The sequence below is a fragment of the Hipposideros armiger genome, unplaced genomic scaffold (genome assembly GCF_001890085.2).
Source record: "Hipposideros armiger isolate ML-2016 unplaced genomic scaffold, ASM189008v1 scaffold_114, whole genome shotgun sequence".
Classification (NCBI taxonomy): Eukaryota; Metazoa; Chordata; class Mammalia; order Chiroptera; family Hipposideridae; genus Hipposideros; species Hipposideros armiger.
Genome location: NW_017731464.1, coordinates 633,630 through 656,737, shown reverse-complemented (window position 1 = coordinate 656,737; position 23,108 = coordinate 633,630). Strand labels below are relative to the sequence as shown.

Genomic DNA, 23,108 nt, shown 5'->3' with positions numbered 1-23,108 from the left:
GATACACAAAAATATTTTTACAGGGTCCACATAAGGATATATTTAATTGACGGATGCCTTCTGGCCCACTGCCGCCCTTTCCAAAAGTATTATTGACTTGAAATACGTCATTCCACAAATATATGTTAGTAGAATACTGAAATCACAATGTTGTACCAAATAATCATGGTTCCTGCCTCCATACATTAAACTCATAATTATTATACATCATATCAATTATAATACGAGCTATGAATAAGTACAGGTTGCTAAATAGTGATTAACACAGGTATCCAAAATAATCTGCTGACCCTAATTTAATCACTGTCATGGCATCCTATGCTTATTACATATCTCTATTATGTTTTAAGAAGATATAGTGGAAGTTCCACTTTTAGATATGATGCAAAAGATCAAGAAAAGACTGTTACTACCTTGATTACAATAATAAAGCTAGGTTTAAGCTATAAACTATATTTTCCTTAAATGTCAATGAAGTGTAATGTGTAATTGAACTAAACTGCACACTGGAAGAAGCCCTTGCGAGGTGAGCAAAGAGTGCCAGGCACTTTCATATCTGAGGCCAACTGCCTGATCTGGGTTCAGAGGGATGAGAGAATGAAAGAGTCATAGAGTGAGAGGCTTTGGTGGGATGAAGAGAAATCGGCCAAATCTTTAATATTTAATATTTAATATTGTGGGCTAATATTACAGATTGGAATCTTGGAAGAGTCCACAAAAATAAATATACTGACCCAACAATTCCCCCCTAAAAAAATTCTGTTCCCTAAGAAATAGTTGGGGGGCAGTGCTAGAAATGAGAGAAATCTTGCCAATTTTGCAAGACATTTAGGTTCCAGGGCTCTACTAAAATTCAATCCAAAGAAGAACAAAAACTAACTAAAGCTGAAACCCAATTCAGCTCAAATCTTGTTAAGATCATAGATAAGCTCCTAGATAGAAGTTTTGGAATTTCAGAATTGGTCTTAAGGGCTAAAAGACTTCTGCGGCAGCATTTGAATTCAGAAGTAATTTAAAACTAATTAAAACTGAGACTCACATTCAGTTCATTCAAGTAATGATGAGATCTGAATGATCTATCAAGCAACTAGGAGTCACAGAAGAAGAAAGAATGAAAAAGGAGACCTATTAGCAAAATCATCTCCAAACCTGATGATTTCAGCCTACAGATCAAAGAAGTTCAGCACATACCAAGCAGAACTCATCAAATAAAACAACACATAGGAACATCACAGTTAAACTGTAAATCGCAAAGATAAAGAGAAAATCTTAAAGGCAACCAGAGACAAAAGACAATACATTCAGAGAAACGACAGTAAGAATGACGGCTTATTTCTCTTCAGAAACAATGGAAGCAGACAATGAAATGACATCTTTAAAGTATGGGGAAAAGGTGGACTGTCAACCTGGAATTCTATATATTGAAAATATATTTTTGAAAACACAGGTGAAAAAATATTTTTAGACAAACAAAAGTTAAGGAAAATCTAATACCAGCATATATACTCATACACTAAAAGAAATGCGACAAGAAACTCTTCACGCTAAAGGAAAATAATATCAAACGGTAACCTAGGTAAAAAAAAAAAAGAACAAGAAGGCCTGAAAAATGGCAAATATGTGGGTAAATATAAAAAAATTATATTTTTTTCTTGAATTTTAAAATATTATTAAATATTCATAGCACAAACAATAATATATTTTAGGGTTTAAAAACAGATGTATAAGTAAAGTACATGTTCACAATATCAAAAAAGGGAGAAGATAAATTATATTATACCGTTGTAAGATTCTTAAATTATATGTAAAGCGATATAATATTGTTCAAGTTAAATAAATTAAGGATGCACATTGTAATCCTGAGAGAAATCAAACAAATAAACAATAAAAAAATTAAAACAGAATTTCAGAATTTTTTATGTAATGTGAAAGAGAAATCTCTTGCAGGAAAAAAATGAAAGCTTTATTTAAAACACTAATTATCCTTAAAGGTTCATAAAAATCTCAATACAGCTGTTTTTCTTGTTTTGAAAGCCTTATGTTTATGAGAACTAATTGTTTTTATACACATTATGTCTCACATCCCATATTATAACCTCCCTCTCATGACAGCTATAATTGTCAAAGTGATCTCTGTCACTCCAGGTTATAAGGTAAATATAGTCCAGGAAATAAGGTGAATGGGAACCAAAGAGTAAAAGGCAGAAAGTCCTCCCAAATTGAGTACTTATTTTAAATTGTCAATGTGAAAGATATCAAAGGGAGTTTTCAGACAAAAACTTAATATATTCAAGAAAGAAAAAGACTTCTGAACAATTTACTAACATTATCCCTTTACCTTATTACCTTTCCTCCCAAAGATGATAGAAAAAGTCATTATGCAATGTACTTGTAATAATTTATATACAGTAACATACCTAACAGTACCCAAAGACCATTCTCTGATATTAGGTCATTTTGGGGGAATGGGGAGGCGTCTTGGGGGGTAAAAAAAGTTTTAGTTTATAACATCCAAAGATAATCTCACTCCAAGAGAATATTTTTTCTATAAAAATAACCTCATTTTCAGAGAAAACAAAGAATTAATTGTACAAACTCACATTTCCTCTTTTACTTAGTAAGAATGGCTATCAAACAAGTTACTCAAACTATTTTCCAACTGTGTTTACGTTCAGTTGCCTGGCTTACCATACATTCCATTCACTCATTCATTCTTTTCTTTTTCTTTTTTTTTAAATTACTGAACTAAGTGCAGGATATATTGTGTTGAACAAAACATAAAATGTTTCTACCCTCTTCTAACATCCTCAAATTTGTCTCAGAGTTGGCTCCTGTGATGTTCCTATATATCTCCATCACAGCACTTATCGCTAATTGTTCTGTCCCTCAATTAGACTCGGTACTCCTTGAAGACGGACCAGATTTTCAGTATCTCAATGTCCTTGCTACCAATCATTGTCTGACAAGCAATCATTGTCTGACAAATAATGTACGGTGAATAAGCAATAAACAAAGTAGCCTACAGTCTGGCACATGGAAACATATAGATCCAAGTAAAGCAATGAAACCTAAGATGAGCTATGATAACAGTATTCATAGGACACAGACTCAGCACGAAGGAGTCATTAGATCAACTCCGTTAGGAATGGAAGTGGTCAAAAAGGCTTCATTCAGCATGTGATGGTTAAATACCACCTTGAAGGATGGTTAGAAGCTAATCAAGAGCTTACACTAACAGGGAAATGTGATTCAAATAGAGAGATAGTCATGAGGAAAAGTCAGAGGTTTAGAAGAGCATGTTGTGATCAGGAAACAGCAAGCAGGCTGGTATGACTGAAGCGAGGGGTGGCAGGGAAAATACCCTGGGATATAAATCTGGAAAGGGAACGGGGGGACTAGGTCAAGGGGTAGAGGAGGAAGCAGACAGATAAATATGTCAGGCTAGGGGAGTCTTTATCCTGTGAGCCATGAAGAATCCCTGAAAAGGGGAGAAGAATAAAGTTAAATGATGAGATTTGCTTTTAGGAAAATTATGCTAGGGGACACAGAACAAAATGAGGAGATAGAAAAGCTAAGATGGCTGGGAAAGTAAAGTTAAAGACAGAAGAACAACTAGGAGACTATTTAAATAATTCAAGTCAAATGTGTCTACAGTGTGAATCAAAGGAGCCACACTGGGAATAGAGAACTTTAAAGAAAAAAAAAGAATCCGTATCGTTTTGCCACCAATTAGATTTAGGGAAGCTCATTTACAAATAAGCACTGCCCTCATTTGTTAGTGCTTCTCTCAGAGAAATTATTAGGACAACTACCTGAGATAATGCATGTAAAATACTAATACAAGGACTGCCAAAGAGTAAGAATTCTCAACATGGCAGTCATTGTTTCGTTCATGCTGGTGCTGCTGGGATTTGAATGCGGATTTAAACGCTCCCTGTGTGACCGTGATGAAGTTACTTAACTCTCTGCCCCACTTCCTCCTCTGTAATAATGGAGTATGCTTCCTAGTACCCCCCAGAGAAGTACTACTTTGAGTTTTACAGATGTACTAACATATTTGTCAAGTGTTTACAAGAATTTAGACCAATGCCTGAAACTTTGTTTTCAAGAAAAAGTTATTAATAGGAGATAGGAGTTGAAGATGATTCCCGGGTTTCTGATTGGGATGAATGGCAGTATCATTCAGAGAGGAAGGTCCTTTAGAAAGCCAATCATCATCTCCTTCAAATTCTTTAGGATGAGATAAGTGCTGTTCTAGGAGTTTTGAAAGTACACTAGACATATTATAAGACCCACCCTGCTATAGTTTAACAGTCTATTTTCATGTCTATTAGCCTGAGAAGATACTGACAATATCTAAGGGCAAAGAGCTGTGTCTTTTTATTTTGACATTCCCAAAAAGCAGGATGTATGTGGTATATAAATATGCTCAATATATGTTAGTTAAATCATTAAACATAAAGGACATACGGATAACTTTAACAAATCCAGAGAATATTTAAAAAGAATATTTCCAAAGGATTTTACCTACTACTCCCCTAAGGTCTTAAAATTTCATCAAGTGGAATGTAAAAACCAGTATGTTATACTACACTTTTCTAGTGAATTCTCACTAATAGAAAGCATTGAAATGCAAATCGATAAAGCAAATAGTAGAGAATAAAGTAACATAAACAAACACAAAAATATCCAAAAGTTTCCAACTTTCCCTTTTACATGGCTATATAAATAGAGTAGCGCTGTGCTGTGAAGGACTAATATTAAGACTTTCAAAATCCGAGCTCAAGGGAATATCAATAGTTTTACAGAATGCTTATGTATATAGTCACAACTTCAGTATTTGTTACATTTCCACTATTTTACACAATACCTGAGATGAAGATCTTCTGAAAACTTCAGACAGGCGTAGATAAATTCTTTAATTTGGTTGTAAACTTTTGGTACAAATTCAGAGAAGGGAAACTTTTTCGGAAAGGGTTGCTGTAAATGCAAGAAAATCACTAAGAAATATACATTGAAGATGCTTGTAAAGTAGTTAAAATGCAAAAAGAATTTTCTCCCACATCCACTTTGTGAACTGGCAGCTTAATAACCTCACTTTACGAAAGTGTTTCCATAAGTTTTCTGATACTAAAAACAATAAGATACAAATTTAAATAAACAATAATTCAGATCTTCTCCAAAACATGAAGAGATGAATAAACCATGGGACATATTTAGCAGTAAAAAAGGAATGAACTATTGATAATAGGCTACAACTTGGAAGATTCTCAGAAGCATTACGATGCTGAGTGAAAGAAGTCAACCTCAAAAGGTTACAGACCGTATGATTGCATTATGTGGCATTCTGGAAAAGGCAAAAGTAGATGAAGAACAACCAGACTGGTGGTTGCCAAAGGTTGGGGACGAAGGGAGGGACTGATTAAATGGGGCAGCATGAAGGAACTTTTGGGGATGATGGAACTGTTCTGGGCATTATTGTGGTAGCACATACATGACTCAATGAATTTTTCAAAGCCAATAGACTTACAGCACATAGGGAAAACTTTACTGTATATTTTGGGGAGAAAAATGTCCTAAGAGTATAATAAAAGCAAGTATTTCAGAGTGTAAACCAAATTGGAACACTCCCAGCAACCCCCCAAATACTTCACAGGTGATAGGACCTCAAAGCCATCTACTGATTCCTAAAACAGGAACTTCCGTTCTTCAAAGCTCAAACAGCACCCAGAAGGTATTCGAGAGTTCTAGCCCAGTGAGTTAAAGGCAATGCCTTTGATGAGACTGACACAATGGAAGCTTGTAGAGGATGCCAAATCAGAGAAGTTTTTAAAGTAGTCCTTACCTTTTCCAGCTCTGTATCTTGGAATGGGAATTGTCCTACTACCTTTTTATACATCTCTTCACTTGTTACTGGTATAGGACTGTAGTTGTCAGAATCAAGTATATTTCTATAAAGAAAATAAGGAAGGGAGGGAAGGAGGGAGGGGGGGAGGATTAATCACTGTAGTGATCAACAGTAATTTTCAGTTGAACTCCAATGGTTATACATATACCACAACGCAAAATAACCATTTCCCAGTTCCTAGTCTAGTCTATTCCTTCTACAATACAGCTATTTCGTTTCAGGTATGGATATCTTTAAAAGAAGACAGAAAGAAAGCTACATTCTGAAACAAATGGAACACAATTAAAAACATGATCTCACAGCATTTGATGATATAGAAAATTTTAAGGCAACATGTTGAAGCCTTAAGGCAAGTAAGAAGTGAATAATAAAAGAATGTGTGCTCTCGAAAAGCACAGGTTTTATTTGGGGTTTTGTTTGTTTTTAAATAAGATATATTTATGTCCTTCAACCCCACACTAGATCTTCTATTCTAACTTTCAGAAAAGGCAGATGAGGAAAAGTAACTTCTATAATAAATCAAAATTATGTTTATTTCATATACTGCTCTATATTAAGGATGATTTTTTTTTTTAAGATTTTATTGCGGAATTAGGGAAAGGCGAACAGTGTTGGGGAGTTAGGGAAAAGGAACAGCCAAGTTGTTGTCCTTCAGTCCTAGCCGTGGAGGGCACAGCCAGCTCAGCTCCAAGTCCAGTCGCCATCTGGCCGCCTATGGGTAGCTCACCGCTGCTCAGCTCAAGGTGCAGTGTTCAGTCTTAGTTGCGGGTGGGTGTAGCCCACTATCCCATGCGGGAGTCGAACTGGCAACCTTGTTGTTAGGAGCATGTGCTCTCACCAGCTGAGTCATCCTGCCACCTGTTGGCAGCTCAGCAGAAGCTCAGCTTGTGCACAGCTCACTGGACCATGTGGAAATCGAACCGGTGACCCTGAGTTGCTCTAAGTTCACTCTCCTAACCAACTGAGCCACTCGGCCAGCCGAGGATGATCTTTTTTTTTCATCCATCGATTCTGACTCCTTAACCAGACTGGGGGTTCTATAATAGCAGAGACTACACTACCAAAATCAAAACAGAAATGTACTGAAGTTATCAGGTCAGATGCGCTTAAGAACATGCATATATCATGTTATTAATTTTCAAGGTTCCTATAGAGATAATCCTCTATTAAATACAATTGTACCACTAGATAAACCTAATTTTTAGAAATACAAATGTTTATATTAATTTACAAATAAGTTGCACTATGCGATTATCAGAGACAGGTTCATAAACTATGAAGTAAAATTAAAGGGTCAATGTAAGATCTTAAAGCTGTAAGAATTTGAAAACAGGGTAAGCGGATTTGAGGAAAGGGTCTTGCAGTAAGCAGGAAGATCACTTTAAGTAAAGGAGTAAAGGTTCAAAGGAGAAGAAACATAAGTGAATTGACATGGGGTATAGGCCAGTAAAACAGCCTAAGGAGGCATTTGTAAGTGCGAGGAGTAACATGATAACTTTCTTATTGTTGTATGAATGTTACAATAAATATTTAAATAATATAGTTCAAATATTGGATTGCAACAGGCCTCTTTGTGTGTGGAGAAGGAAGAAGATGAGAAATCACATGAGTGAGTCTTCAAAGAAGCTAAATTATTCAAAAGGACTCAAAAGCCATAAACTAGACATGTTCCTCAAAGAGAAATAAAAAATTGAATAACAATACACAAGATGATATGGATGGTATGAACCAAGGTATCTGATAGTTATTCAAGAGAACAAAAAAGTCACAATGGGTTTTAGGGACTCCCTACATGGTAGACACTAACACACTGAAATTGGAACTTTATTTGGGATATCACTGCAATTTTCCTGAATCATCAATCGTAACCCGGGTCATAGCTAGAAAATATAAGCCACAGATATTTGTTGCTCATTACACCTGAAAACTTTTACGCATAAATACATGTTGTAAACATGCGCGCGCGCGCGCGCGCGCGCACGTGCGGAACACATTATAGATAATATCTCACCTGAAAATGCCTGCCCACTTCTTTAGCAGGGTTTCACTATATTGATCTCTGATTTCTAACAGCATGTCAAAAAGCTGATTTACAGGAAAACCATAAACCTGAAACAAAATTAAGAAAATAGCTTTGTTTTAAAAGGTGATTGTTTTTTAAAAGCAACATCAGAGATATGAGGCACTGAGAGATATTTTTGTTCTTTAGCCAACAATTTAAATGAAAACATGATAGGAGAATCTTTCATTCCCACCTAATATCTGGTGTTTATCTCTCAGGAATAAAAAAAGATACATCCCAAAATATTTAAGAAGCCAGAAAAAAAAAGATGAAAATTAAAATCTATATATACAGGGTACACTGTCAGCTAAGCTCTCCCTGCAACTCCGCCTGTAACACTTAGCAACCATCAGCAGTAGGGAGAGAAATTGAAAATGTTACCCACCCTACCCACTGTTCTAATGCTATTCTACTTATATAATATGTGGTTCGATTCAATAATTACTCAAGATGGTAGCTAGAAACTCTGAAGTCACTCAGGCACTATATCTGAATTAAGGACATTTTGAAAAATTAAGGTAGTGTAGGCTCGTTCAATCAACCTATTTACTCTAAGGAAAAAAGGGGACATGGGGACTGTTGATGAGAATAAATAGTCAAGGTGATGATCAGGAAATGCTATGAAGAGATAAAAAGATCTAGCTCTAGGAAATGAAGAAACACAACTAAAAATCAAAAGGTACTTATTCAAGCTGAGGTAGACAAGGAAAAGATTTGAAGCTGATGAAATACTCATCTAAATACATCTACGTAAACAGAAGTCACAAACCTGAAGTGTATCAGCAAAAAGCACAATGAGGTTCTTCAAATCTAACACGAGGTTTGGATCAGAGCAGTAAGACTAAAGGAAATAAAAGACAATTAGGAAAACATCTTAATTATTAAAAACAAAACTAAATGTTGATTTAATTGTTTAATGCTTCACCCGGTAAAGGGTCTCTAGAAATTGTCCAACCCTTGCTTGGTTTAAGATAACGCCAGATTCAGCCAGGGAAGAGCTGAATAGAGACTGCAGCAAGTCATAATCTACATTTTTAACACTGGAAAATTTAAAAACACACTTCGAAGTAACTCTTTGGTTAAAGAATAAATCAAACTGATATTGTAGGTTATTTTTAAGTGAACAAAAATGAAATATTTCATATTAAAACCTACGAAATAAGGCTAACTCCATTTTCAAAGTAAATTTATTTCTTTATATGCAAACATTAGAAAACACAAAAGACTGAAAATAAACTAAGCACTCAACTCATTATGCTAGGCCAAAAAAGCCAAAATAAATCATAAGTAAGTGAGAGAACAGAATTGAGAAAACTAAAAGCAAAAATTAATGATGTAGAGAAGATACTACAGATTCAAGCAATGAAACCAAATGCTCAAGTTAAAAATAAAATTAATAAAATAGACAAGCTTAAGCAATTCTGATTAAATAACAACGAGAAAACAAAACTAATACAAGGAATACAAAAGAGAAAATAAACATAAATACAGAGGAAAATAAAAATTACAAATAAAGTCCACATACAATCTCTTATCAACAAATTTGAAAACAGAAATGACATGGAAGATAGCTTCTGTGGGCAGGATACAAAGATGTATACTCATATGTCACTATTTTGAAAGTTCAGTGATTTTGATATTCAACTTCTCTTAATTATAGTTTGGTTACTTACTCCCTACTTGATCTCTCAGTTCCTAAACAGATGTGTTAAATTCTCCTACAATGGTATGATTCATTAGTTTCTCTTCTCATTACTAACCGTTTTGGTTTTTATACATATTGATGTTTATGTCCCCTATAAATGGGCTATTGTCTTTTTGGTGGGTTAAAACTACTAGATGAGGGTAAACGGGATTAAATATATGGTGATGGAAGTAGAACTGACTCTGGGTGGCAAACACACAATGTGATATATAGATGATGTGTTACAGAATTGTCCACTTGAAACCTATGTAATTTTACTAACCATTGTCACCTCAATAAATTTTAACTTAAAAAAAAACCAATATCAATACAAAATGCTTCTCTCTTATCCCATTTAATTGTCTTCAATTTCAATTCTATTTGCATTGTAGAATATTGCTGTTTCTGCTCCTCTTTATAGTCAATCTTTTTAGGTAATCTCAATATATGAATATCTCTTAGTAATCGAACTATAAAACTTGCTGACATTTTCCATGATTACTGACATATTTGGACCTACTACAGCCATTTTATTTCGAGTGCTCTATTTACGATTATTTCTTTTTTGTTTCCTTTCATGTTCATCATCAGATCAATACTTTTAAATTATCTTATAGTGGTTATTAATAAGTTTTATACTTTCTATGGTTTACTTGAAGTTATCTGTAGTGTACATTTAAAAAACTTTTTAAACATTAAGCCTCTCCTTTTGTAGAGACTCTTAATAGCATTAAACTTTACAAGTAATCAGTTATGTAGGTTTATCTGCTTTTTACTCCCTTCTTTTAACATTTTACTTAATCCTATCTCATATTATATTTTGAATTTCTTTTTCAGTTTTTTAAGAATACCAATAAGAAAGGTGAAGCATAAATGTGAATCCTGATATGTTTGAAAATGCCTCCCTTTTGCCCACAAACTAAAATACAAAATTTTAGATGTGAGAAAATTGTTGGTTGTCATTCACTTTGCTTGACACAAAATGCATTCTTTCAATTTTAATAATCTAGGCCTTCTTCACCACAAGGAAATTGCCTTCATTTATTTATTAAAGTTCCCACCTTTGTGACTTTCTAAGTCTCTATTAGATACAACCAAAACTCTCCATCATTTATAGATGCTTCTTAACCTTCCTTTAATATTTTCTATCTTGTTTTGTCTTTGCTCTATATTTTGGGATATATATTTGACTTTATCTTCTTGATCACAGAATGATATGCAGTTTTATCTATTTAATCTTTGAATTAAATTTCTCCATTATGGTAATCATAAATTTCAATGAGAGAAATGTTTATCTTTGATTTCTACCCATTGTTGGGTTGTTTCCTTCCTTTCCCTCCTTCCTACATTTTTTAAATTGTGAATACAGTATATAAAAAGGAAAATATAAATAAAACCTATATGTACAGTTTTACCAAACAAATAAAACTGAACAACACCAGCATGCCAGAGGCACCCAGCTGCCATAATCACAACTGCTTTCCTCCCCACTCATGGAAACAATATCAGACTTTCATTATCATCAGTTCCATGTCTTTCCTTAGTTTTTCGTTTCTTTGTATTTTTTAACTTAATAGACTTTTTTTAGAGCAGTCTTGCATTTACAGATAAATTGAGCAGAAAGTACAGAGAGTTTCCCTATGCCCTTTCACAAATACATTCAAGCACACTTTCCCCTACTACCATGTCTTCTATGATTAGTGCAGTATATTTGTGATAATTGATGAGCCAAGGGTGACACATTTTTATTAACTGAAGCTCATACTTTACATTAGGGTTCACTCTTTGTGTTTTATAGTCCATAGGTTTCAACATATGTATAATGTATATGTATAAAGAGAATTGATTTTGTATAATAATTTGTATCACAAAACTTGCTAAGCTCTTCTATTGTAGTAATTTTCTGTAAATTCCTTTTTATTTCCAATGTACAAAAATACATCATCTGCAAAAATGATAATTTTCTTTCTCCTTTTCAAAGGTTTATTTTATTTTATTTATCTTTCTGCCCTTACAAACCAGATATAGCTTCAAGTACAATACAAAATAGGAGCAATGTCCTTTAATCTATTAATGCATTAAATTACATTAATAGACTTTGTAATATTGAAATAAGCTTGCATTTGCCACTATAAGCTCAATATATTAATGTTGTTTATAAATTGTTGGGTTCAGTTTTCTTGCTTTTTTTTTTTTAAGGATTTCTGATTTATATTTATAAAATGAGCCTGATCTATCTTTATGAGTTCATAAGTTTGTATAGTACCCTCATCTGGTTTCATTATCAAGATTACACATACTACATAAAACGAGTTGGTTAGTGATTCCTCTTTTCTATTATCTGAGAGTTTATATGAGATAGGAATTGAGGATAAAACTCCCTAGACCTGGAGATTTTTTGAGAGAAGAATTTTGACTGCTTTTTTTTTTACTTCTGGTTCAACCCTTAACCTAAAAGGAACAGTCCTTTGCAGCTTAATGTGGGGAGGGCACCATATTAGACTCTCCATCTTGGGTAGGCCCAACAGGCTGTCAAGACCTAAGTTCAAACTGTCTGGACTAACAAGTGACCTCAAGACAAAGGCAGCTTAAGTGTTTAGCCTATCTCTTTGGATTCTCAATTTCCCCTGGATTTGGCCTGGTGTTCCTTAATATCCTTACTAAGCGCTTTGAGACTTAAAAATTATCTTATATTACACACACACACACACACACACACACACACGTATATATTTAATTACAGTTGACATTCAATATTATTCAGCTTCAGCTTCAGGTATACAGAGCAGTGGTCAGGCATCTACCCCATCCATGAAGTGATCTCTCTAACAAGACAAGTGCCCATCTGACACCCTACAAAAATCTTTACATTATTGATTATATTCCCCAAACTGTCTTTCATGTCCCTGTGGCTACTTTGTGACTACAATATTGCCACAGAGATACTGTTGTCTTCTATTTGATGTAATTGGTTTTCCTCAAATATTTTACGACTCTTGGCTGCTTGTTCACGTTTTAGAATGAAGGACGAGGTTGATTAGTATGAATAACTGGTATGGGTTTCATCCTCTGCAGTTGTAAATCTGTTTCCCAAGAAACCGACTAGAGGCTCTTTGTAGTGGGTGGGACAGATGAATTCCTTTGTTCAAAAAGCAGCGCTGGAGAACTTGGCTGATCACGCTCTTGTCTCTATGTAGATGGTAAGATCGGCTGAAGGAATTGGGTGAGCAGCTGGCTGGCCAAGGATTTTGAAAAGCAGACCTTGAAATACTCTCCCTTGTGATTTCTCCTAGGCTCATTCCCGCTCATTGTATTTGTTGACTCCAAATTTTTATTTTTCCTATATTCCACTTGGAAGAATGTCTCCTACTTTGACAATAACCATCTCTACCATATTTAATGTAATTTTTTCTTGGGTGCAGTCATTATTCTGATTCCATCTGTTTTCTAAGTTCAAAAACTTTTTTTAAGAACTTCTAGCCTATAGATGATACTTTGTAGAGTTTCTTTTTTTAGTTTGTTTTCCCATGTTATTTCAATGAGAATTTTAAGAGATCTGGAAGACACACATGCATGATATACAGTCTGACTCTAAATAACTTAACATGTATGACGGGGATGGGTTTAGGTGTGGGCATGGGTGTGTATAAAACTTATCACAGTACACACTCTTGTCTACCTAATAAGAAAAAATGTGCAATATTTAATATCTATAAAACATGAGTTTTTCTGGACACATGGGATTGCATTGTTCCATAATTTTGAATCTTAAAATGCCTTTTCAGTGTTATGAGATGATCTGTTTATAATATTAACAATCATATTAGAAATTATATTAGCAGATCTAATATTGAACCATTCCTGATATAAATTCTCCTTTGTATTAGCATATTATTCTTTTAATATATTGCAAAATTTGAATTCTAAGCGAGATGGATTATGTAAGCTCTTTATTGTGTTTTGAAATCATCATGAGGCTACTACACACATTAATACCTGAAATACTATATCTTTCAAAATGTTTTCAATTTATGCAATGACTAGTAATTCAATCAGAAAACAAAGAGTAGTTTTAGTTATATAGAAAGTTAGAAAAATATACAGATTTTGATAAACAAAAAACATAATCATTGAGATATAGAGTTTGTGTTTGAAATTTGTTTTGATGTTTGGGCTGTTCTTATTTTGCTTTGCTTGCTGGGTAACATAACACAATAAGCAGTGTCATAAAATGGAATTAACATCTGTGGCACCAAGCACTCTGCCTCATAATGGATAAAATGGTTCAGTGAGTAAATGTGGGTGATGCTAAGTTATGTTTTAATAGCTTTCTTGAGATACAATTCCCATACCATACAAGTCACCCATTTAAAGTACATAATTTATTGGCTCTTAGTTTTTTGTATATTCGCAGATATGTGCAATCATAGCCGAGTCAATTTTAGAATATTTTCTTCACCTCAAAAAGAATCCCCATGCCCTTTAAGCCATCACCCTTACTCCTCCTACCCACTCACAGCCCTAAGCAACCACTAATCTACTTTCTCCCTCTGTATACTGATGTTGAACTATTGCAGGAGGGTGCGGGGCGGGGAGGGGGGGAGTGGAGAACGCATTTGTCATTTAATCTTCAGTTCAAAAGAATACATGGTCTATAAGAAAAACTCCATTAAGATTAATTTTCTCCAAACATATACACTTTAATCAGCACATTTGGAAAGTGTCCTGCTCTTAATGACATCAAATGCAATTGCATGATGAAGACAGTACATTTTCCTGCTGAGAGAGTCCTACAGATTTGTCACATTCTCAAATGTGTCAGTAACACAAAAAGTTAAGAACCACTGCTTTACATAAAAGAAATTGCTTGGAAAGAATCTAAGTTTTCTAAAAGAAAAACAGTTTCTCCCACAAAAAAAAATTGGTAAAATCTGTGAAATGGACAGATAAAAAATAAACAAACAAAATCAATGACTTCTATAGAATGACAGCACTACTAGTTAATAAATATGACTGGAGGAAAAAAAACCTTCCTCAAAATACTACCTGAAAAAAAAACATAAAATGCCAAAAATAGGACTTAGATGGGGAGCATATAAAATATTTTACCAAAATACATGAAAGCAAATAAATGAGAAAACCACACATATTTCTGGTGAAAAATACCAGATATTGAAATATGTCAATTATCTCAATTAAATTTACAGATTTACTGAATAGTAAGGCTATATATAGTTCAATTCTGCGGTGGAGGGATAAGATGTGGAAAGGATGTGACAAAGTGATTCTAAAATTAACCTGGGAAAATAGCACAAAGATAAATAGTCAGTATATTTTTAAAAGAGGGTTTTAGAGGATATGCATGTCCTATAAGAAATTAAACCATATTATACCAGATATAATAATCAAAACAATGTTGTATTGGTTCAAAACATGCAGAGAGAAGAAAAGGGGTGGGGAGGGGGATCACAGAGCATAGAAATAGACCTTCGTCTGTTTACTCGTATATAACACATAACATATTATTTATATAACATATTATCACATGATAAAGGAGGTCTTTAAAACATGTTGAGAAAGGACAGATATTATGGACTGAATATTGTGTCCCCCAAAATCCATATTGAAGCCCTAACCCCCAGTGTGGCTATATTTGAAGACAGGGCCTTAGACAGATAGCTAAGATCCAATGAGGTAATAAGGGTAGAGCTGTAAGCTGATGGGACTGGTGTCCTTACAAAAGGATGAGGAGACACTAGAATACACCGGAGGAAAGACCATGGAAGGACATGATAAGAATGCAGCCATTTGCAAACCAGGAAGAGAGTCCTCACCAGAAACCCGCCATGCTGGCACCCTGATCTCAGACTACCGGCCTCCAGAACTGGGAGAAAATAAATTTCTGTTGTTTAAACTACCCAGTCTATGGTATTTTGTGATGGCAGCCTGAGATGAATACAACAATAGATGATCACAATACTGTTACTGCAAATGATGAGTTACTGTAAAAATAATTAAAAGATGGAGTCCAACCTCATACCCTATACTAATATAAACTTTCTATGTTTTTAATTTATATGTAAAAAAAGAAACTACAGAAATTCTAAATCAAATATAAAAAAAATTATACTTTGGAATATGGAAGATATAAATTATAAAGTCAAACATCAACAAATTGAATTACACAAAACAATTTTAAACTTCTGTAAAGCCATGAAAAGAAAAACAAAGGTTAGAGACACATGAAACTAAGAAAAAATATTTACAACCTATTTATCAGACTAGGGATTAACATTCAAATTAAAGGCTAACATTCACATTTTACCAATAAATAATAAAATATAACAAGCCTATTAAAATATAAAATAAAGGCAATGCATATGAATAGGAAATTCTAAGAAGATATACAAATAACTGAAAAAAACGTGAGGAAATTTTCAATGTCGGTACTAATCAAAGAAAAACATTAAAGTAAGATATAATTTCTGACATTAGACTGGGAATGGTTTTTTCTTTTTAAACATAACCCTCTGTGGAGTAAAAGGAATGGAGAAATAGGCATTCTAACAGATGATACTTAGAGTGTTAAATGGTTCTATATTTTTGTAGAGCAAATTAGCAATATGCATGCAGAGCTTAAGAAATATACAGATCCTTTAACTCACTAATTTCACATCTAAGAATTTATCCTAAGTGTAGGCAATTATGCACAAACGTTTTCATAAAAATATTCACTGCAAATTTTATAATAGCTAAAAAAAATAATTTTTTTAAAAGCTTATCAAATATATTATTTTTTTTAATGGTACATTCCTACAATTGACCCTACCCCCATCCCAAAACCATAAACAAAAATAAAAGGAGAAAAATATTTGCAATACATTTAATAATGACATACCCTCTTTGGTTTCAAAATTACAAATTAACAAATCTCATATATATATGTAAACAAATCTTATATATTAACAAATCATCCTGGCTACTTGGATAGAACAAAAGCATCTGAAAGTGATCATATCCAAAGGCAACTCCTGACCTCCCTACTTCAAAGCATCAAAACCAACACTATCTATCATTCAAGGAAGGAAAGCATAAACCTAGACATTACTGTGATGCTACTTCTTTTACCCTTACTTCTTACATCTAATCCATCAGAAAGTACAACTAATCTTATTTTCTAAAAATCTCTCTAATTCATCCACATCTCTCCATAACTATTATCACCCCGCTATCATCATCTCCCGCGTGGAATACTAGACTAGCCTACTAATTGTTCTTCCCACATCCGTTCTCACCACTCATCCATAACTAACCCAGAATAATCTTTTCAAAATGGAAATCTGATAAAATATATCACTAGATCATGGGAACTCATAATTAGGTAACTCACTGATCTGTTGTAAACAGTTTGTTCCAAAAGTCAGAATAAAACTGTGAACTCCAAATCAGTATTGCTAGGCATTATAGGAGGCGGTAAGCAGCAGTGGCTGAGAACATGGGCTCTGGAGTCATAAGGTCTGGGTTTGAATCCAAGCTCCACCATTTACTGGGTGACGTTAGGCTGGTTACTTACCCTCTCTGAGGTTCAGTTCCCCAGACTATAAGGGAAATATAATATTAACACATACTTTATAGGGATGCAGTGAAGAGGAAATACATATGAAGTACACATAACAGCTCCTGAGACCATTGCAAGCAATGAATAAATGTTAGCTGTTGTTTTCTTTTGCAAAGAACACCCACAAAAGTGCACTGTTAGACAACATGACAATATGAAGTAGCTACTTCCACATGTCTTTAAAGGAGGTAGTTCCAAATGGGTGATTTCAAATGATACACCCGTGATTATTTTAAAGCAATGAAACACTAAATAGTAGAAAGATAACAAGCTGGAGGTAAGAACTTCTCTTGGGCTTCTTGCTTACCGAGTGGGTACGGAGAGCTGCGATGGTTTTTGAAAGTGCCATTTCCCAAAGTTCATCAATGTAGGCTCTATTGACTAGGCCCTGGGTTGTATGTAAAATATGATCTTCAACCACAAAAAAGCTATGATCGAGTAAAAAAGAAAGCACAGTTGTCAGAAATTACAGTTTGAATACTATCTCCAGGGTCTGACAAACATTAAGAGCTGATATCAAATTCTAAATTAACAGTCACTTTTTTCTTAAAGCTGTTTGGTATCATAAATGAAATCAGATTTCTTAAAATCATGCCCCTATCATCAATGTACTCTTAACCACTTTTACAGAAATTAGAGTTACATTTCTGTTAAATGTCCACCATGTTATCCAGCATGGAGGAAAACTTATATAGACAAAGGAAGCTAATTTCACTGTATTAAAAACATCAGGCCATTAACAAATTTTTAAAAACCAATAGATTTTAAAGAGGTAATGAAAGCTAAAACACATATTTTTTAAGACCCCAACACACAAAATATCAAAATAATCCCCCTTATTCTTACATGAGCTGTCTCATCAAAGTATTGAAAAGGTTATCTTATAAAGGTTAAAAAAAGAAATGCAAACTTATTTTTTAACATTCTATTGTGGCTTTTTATTTTTATGCATTTAAAATATATCTTCATCAATCTTGACTAAATCTTCATACTAATTAAACAATTCTTTAAATAGGAATATTTATGTCATATTATTCTTAATCTGTAAAAAAGAAACATCATGAAGCAATCCAAATTATGTCCCACTAAGTGCAAAGTCATTATTTTGCAATTAAAATAAGATGGTTTTATAAATATTGTTTTATTGGAACAGAGCCATGCTCACTCATTTACGTTCTGTCTATAGCTGCTCCCGCACTGTAACAACAGAGCTGAATAATAGTGACAAAAACCTTATGACCTGCTAAGACTATACTTTACTATCTGGCCTTTTAGAAAAACTTTGCTGATTATGTGGTTCCCTTTTACCAAGAATGGAGAAATAGAACATCAAATATAATAAGATTACAACTCAACGTTTTTCTCCCTTTATCCACAAAAAGTGGATAATAATATAATATTGTTGGAAACTAACAAACAGGACATTCCTTCAAAATTACCAGAAAGTCAAAACTAAATCTTAAGAATTTTTCTTTTAAAAAAAAAAGAATTTCCCAATGAAAACTTGATTTATTTTTACAAGTCTCACAAATCTATACATTGAAAGTGTAAAAAATTAAATACACACATACACACACATATATATATATATATACCTACCCTACAATTTGATTAAAATATTTCCTGTAGCCATCTAAAGTTTCATGCTGCAACAAAGCAAAGAAGAAAAAAGTTATTGCTTCTGTTTTGATACATAATTACAGTTAATATCAGTTATTTAATTTCTTAAGACTCAGTTCCCAAGACTATAAGGTAAATATAATAATAGTACCCACCTTATAGAGTTACAGTGAGGATGAAATGAGACAATACATATCTAGTATTTAGAACAATTCCTGACACATAGTAATAAATAGATGTTGAAGATGCTATTTTCTTACTGCAAGTCACATTCATCAAAAGTGGTCTCAGGCTGACTTATTTCACTTAGCATAATGTTCTCTAGTTCCATCCATTGGACTCATGTCTTGTTAGGGAGACCACTTCATAGACGGTGTAGAGGCCTGACCACCGCACCGTATTTCTGAAGCTGATATTGAATAATATTGTATGTCAACTATAATTATATATACATATAGTCACGGGATGTGGAGTAGAGTGTGGGAATGGAGTCAACGGAATTGTAATAGATAAGTATGATATCAGGGGTGGGAGGGCAGTGGATGGGGGGAGGGGGGTTGTTACTTTGTGAGGGGTGTAAAGGATAACTATTGTATTGTTCTGTACACCTAAAACTAATAATAATAAAAAAGTGGTCTCAGACTGTAAAAAAAAAAAATTTTAAGCACATATACAAAATAATTAAAAAATACCAGAGAAGAAAAGTGAAAAAAGTGAAGGTGATGATCCTACCATATTAGATGGAGGCTGGAGCACCAAACGAGCCTGTTTTCGTCTCTGTTTTCGGTAGTAGTTCTCAAATGTTTCCCGGGCCCCCTGTAAAATAAATGAAAGATAAGTGTTGACCCAAATGGACCAATTATTCTACTGTTTCATGGGAAAAGAGAAGCACCCAGGTCTGGAACTGAGGCAGCCCCGCATTTCTCAAAATCTGCTATTTTAACAATAATAGTCATAGAAAAAAATTAAAATAACTGTTACCATTTATTGAACCTTACCTAGAAATCCTATATGGATGAATACAAAAGATTCACAAGTGGAAACTACCAGAACGCAACCTCCAACACACCAAAGTTGGTTTCTGAAATCAACTATCACAAATTCACAAGAATGAAGACAAACCAACGTTCTCATAGGTTATAACAACAGTTGAGAAAATGTTCCTTGAAAAAACCTCACAGATCATTCCAGAAGAAAAAATGTCCAGAATGAAAATGAATCATGAGCAAAGGGCAAAATGAAGCAAAAAAGAAGGTAGGAACTAAAAACAGTAAATCAGTCTTCCCAGATAGAATATAATCTAGTACAGGATTAACAGCCCCCCCCCCCAAAAAAAAAAAAGAAACAAAGCCCTGGAAATTCTCAGTGCACAGCTTCCATTTTTCATTTTGGATTTCTGAGCTTAAATTGAAGAGGGATCAAGGAAACAAAGCTTGATCATGAGCTCTGTAACCAGGTCGAATAGTGTCTTCTCAAAATTCACATCCTTCCCGTGATCTCTCAATGTGACCTTATTTAGAAATAGGGTCATTACAGATGTAATTAGTTAAATTAAGATGCAGTCATACTAGAGTAGGGTGGTCCTTAATCCAATATAACTGGTGTCTTCAAAAGAAGAGGAGAAAAGACCCAAAGAACACCTTGTGGTGACACAAGCAACACAAGCAGAGATTAGAGTAGCACAGCTGCAAGCCAAGAACACCAAGGAGTGACAGCACCATTGGAAGCTGGGAAGACCAAGGACTCTACCCAGAGTCTGAGAGGGAGGATGGCCTTCTAACACCTTGATTTTGGATTTCTAGCCTTCAAAACTGTGACAGTACAAATTTATGATGTTTTCAGCTACCCAGTTTGTGGTACTTTGTGTAACAACCCAAGAAAACTAATATAAGCTCAAAGCTTTTAAAACATGATTTTCCCTTATTACTAAATTCTACTCTTACTCCAAGACTTCTTTAAATAAACAAGAGTGGGAAGGAAGAGACAGTACTGCACTATGGTTACGAGCACTGATTTTGGAACCGGATGATTTCATTCAAATTGTGCCTCTGCCCCTTCCTAGCTCTATAACTCATATGATTAGCTATACAACTTTCGTTTCACAAATTCAACTTCCACTATTTAACTATTTAACTTTCACTAATAGGTGCTGTGGTTTTCTCATTTGTAGAGATGCCAACCGCACATATTATAGTTGTTACGAAATTTTCTAAATCAAAGCTTTTAGAACAGTTATGACAAAGCCTTTAGAACAGTACCTGATAAATAATAACCACTATGCAAGTGCTTATTTAAAAACTGAATAAGATAAAATCCATCATGAAAGTGAAGGTCCACTCACGTGAGAAAGTACAAACCCCTGCAAAACTGAGTTCAGTTTCCCTCACCTTCCCTAAAGTCTGAAGAATTTTATCTGACATGGCTTCTTTGAACTGGGAGAGTTGATTTGAGGTGCTTAAATCATGCACACTCAGTGGTGTAGTTCAGAGGTTGCCAAAAGTTTGCTGTAAGGGGCAGGATGGTAAATGCTTGTAGGCTTGGTTAGCCATACAGTCTTTGTTGCGACTACTTAACTCCGTCCCTCTAGTACAAACTCAGCCATGGACAACACATAAATGGGTGTGGCTAGTTCCAGTAGACATTATTTGTGGAAACTGAAATTAGAATTTCATATAAATTCCACCTGTCATGAAATGTTCTTCTTCTTTTGTTTTTTTTACCACTATTTAAAAATAGAAACCATTTTTAGTTCACAGGTCATACAGAAGAAACAGGCAGCAGGCTGGATCTGGCCCACGGGTCGTGGTTTGTTGACCCCTGGTACAACTTAAAAACAAAGGTTTTTAAATGCTGAAGTGATGATAACTGTACACACCTGTTATTTTCTGTCTATAACATGAAACCAAACATTAAGACAGCTCTTTCAAGGCTTTCTTAGTCCATAAGTTAACGAGGTAGCAAATGACTCTATTTTAAAAAAATTAGACGTGGAAACTGCCTGTTAGTTTGTTAAAGTTATTCCCCACTTGTCACCATTTCACGGCCTAGTGTTGTTATTAAATGTCAATTACATTCCGTACACACTGAAGGGCTTTTCATTTTAAGGTTAACAGTCGTAAAGGCCCTTTATTATTCTGGTGTGACATTACATATTCAACATGCTTTAGAGCCAAGATATACTTAGCTGAGAATTTAGGGCAAGTCTTCTCTCTAATTAGACCATGGTATACTAATCTAATTATTTGTTATAGATGATAGAAAATATACACGATGAAATTCTATATAAAAACCAAATCATGAACCTCAACTTAATTCTAAACTAGATACAGTTCTGCATTTCAAATATTCATTCACTAAACTAAAACATAAGACAAGACCAATTTATCGAATAGGTCTGGCATCCCCATTTACAAAAATGAGTTAGATTTTTCCCTACTGGCTGCTAAATAAGTTCACCTCTGATTATTCTATTTCCTCTGCCAATTTTGTCAACTCAAATGCTTACAGGTGGAATTTGAAAAGTAGATGTCTGACCACTCCAGCTGAGTCATTGATTAAGTGCCTGCCTACTCCTACTCACAAATAGGTCAATAGAAGAACTATAGAGGTTCGCCACTTCAGCTTTAACTCCTATAATCACTGATATTAAAACAAAACAAAACAAAACAAAAAACCCTCAAACACTATTCAAGACATAAGCAAATAGATATAAAATATGCAGGAAAATGAAACATTTTGGTGTATTTTTTTTCATTTTATGTCATTAGTATTACAGTGCTCCAAAGGCTTTGTAATAATTAATACATACAATATCAGAGATAAACAAGTCACTTAATATATGGAGAGTGCCAAGAAAATGTATACACATTTTAAGAAAGGAAAAAACTGTATTAAAATTGTAATACTCATTATATACCAGATAACAAAAGATGAATACAAATCATGTTTGACATCCGCAATTACAAGAGGTGCTCAAAGTGGTTACCATCAGTATAACTTTTAATACAATTTTTTCCTTTCTTAGAATGTGTATACATTTTTTTGGCACCCTCTGGGGGTAAAGTGCTTATTATTATGAGCTAGACACTGAGAATGGACCCTGTCCTCGCTGAATTTATAGTTAAGAGTCTACAGTGAAAGATAAGCAATTAAACAAGCAATTATATTAAACTAAACTACAGAAGTCTATGGACTGGGGTGGTATGTGGCGGGGGGA

The 23,108-nt window shown here is 34.1% G+C and overlaps 1 protein-coding gene across 2 annotated transcripts in view; it reads right to left on the bottom strand.

Annotated features, from left to right (window-relative positions):
- The window catches only part of EXOC6B (exocyst complex component 6B), a 629,444-nt gene that overhangs the window by 270,274 nt on the left and 336,062 nt on the right, over positions 1-23,108 (bottom strand). For both annotated transcript variants that reach the window (XM_019647639.1, XM_019647640.1), the window contains exons 9-15: positions 19,625-19,708; positions 18,872-18,918; positions 17,580-17,700; positions 8,740-8,811; positions 7,920-8,017; positions 5,846-5,951; positions 4,871-4,980 (exon numbers count right to left, since the gene is read on the bottom strand). In XM_019647639.1, the coding sequence (XP_019503184.1) occupies positions 4,871-4,980; positions 5,846-5,951; positions 7,920-8,017; positions 8,740-8,811; positions 17,580-17,700; positions 18,872-18,918; positions 19,625-19,708 (638 nt within the window). The remainder of the gene's footprint in view (positions 1-4,870; positions 4,981-5,845; positions 5,952-7,919; positions 8,018-8,739; positions 8,812-17,579; positions 17,701-18,871; positions 18,919-19,624; positions 19,709-23,108) is intronic.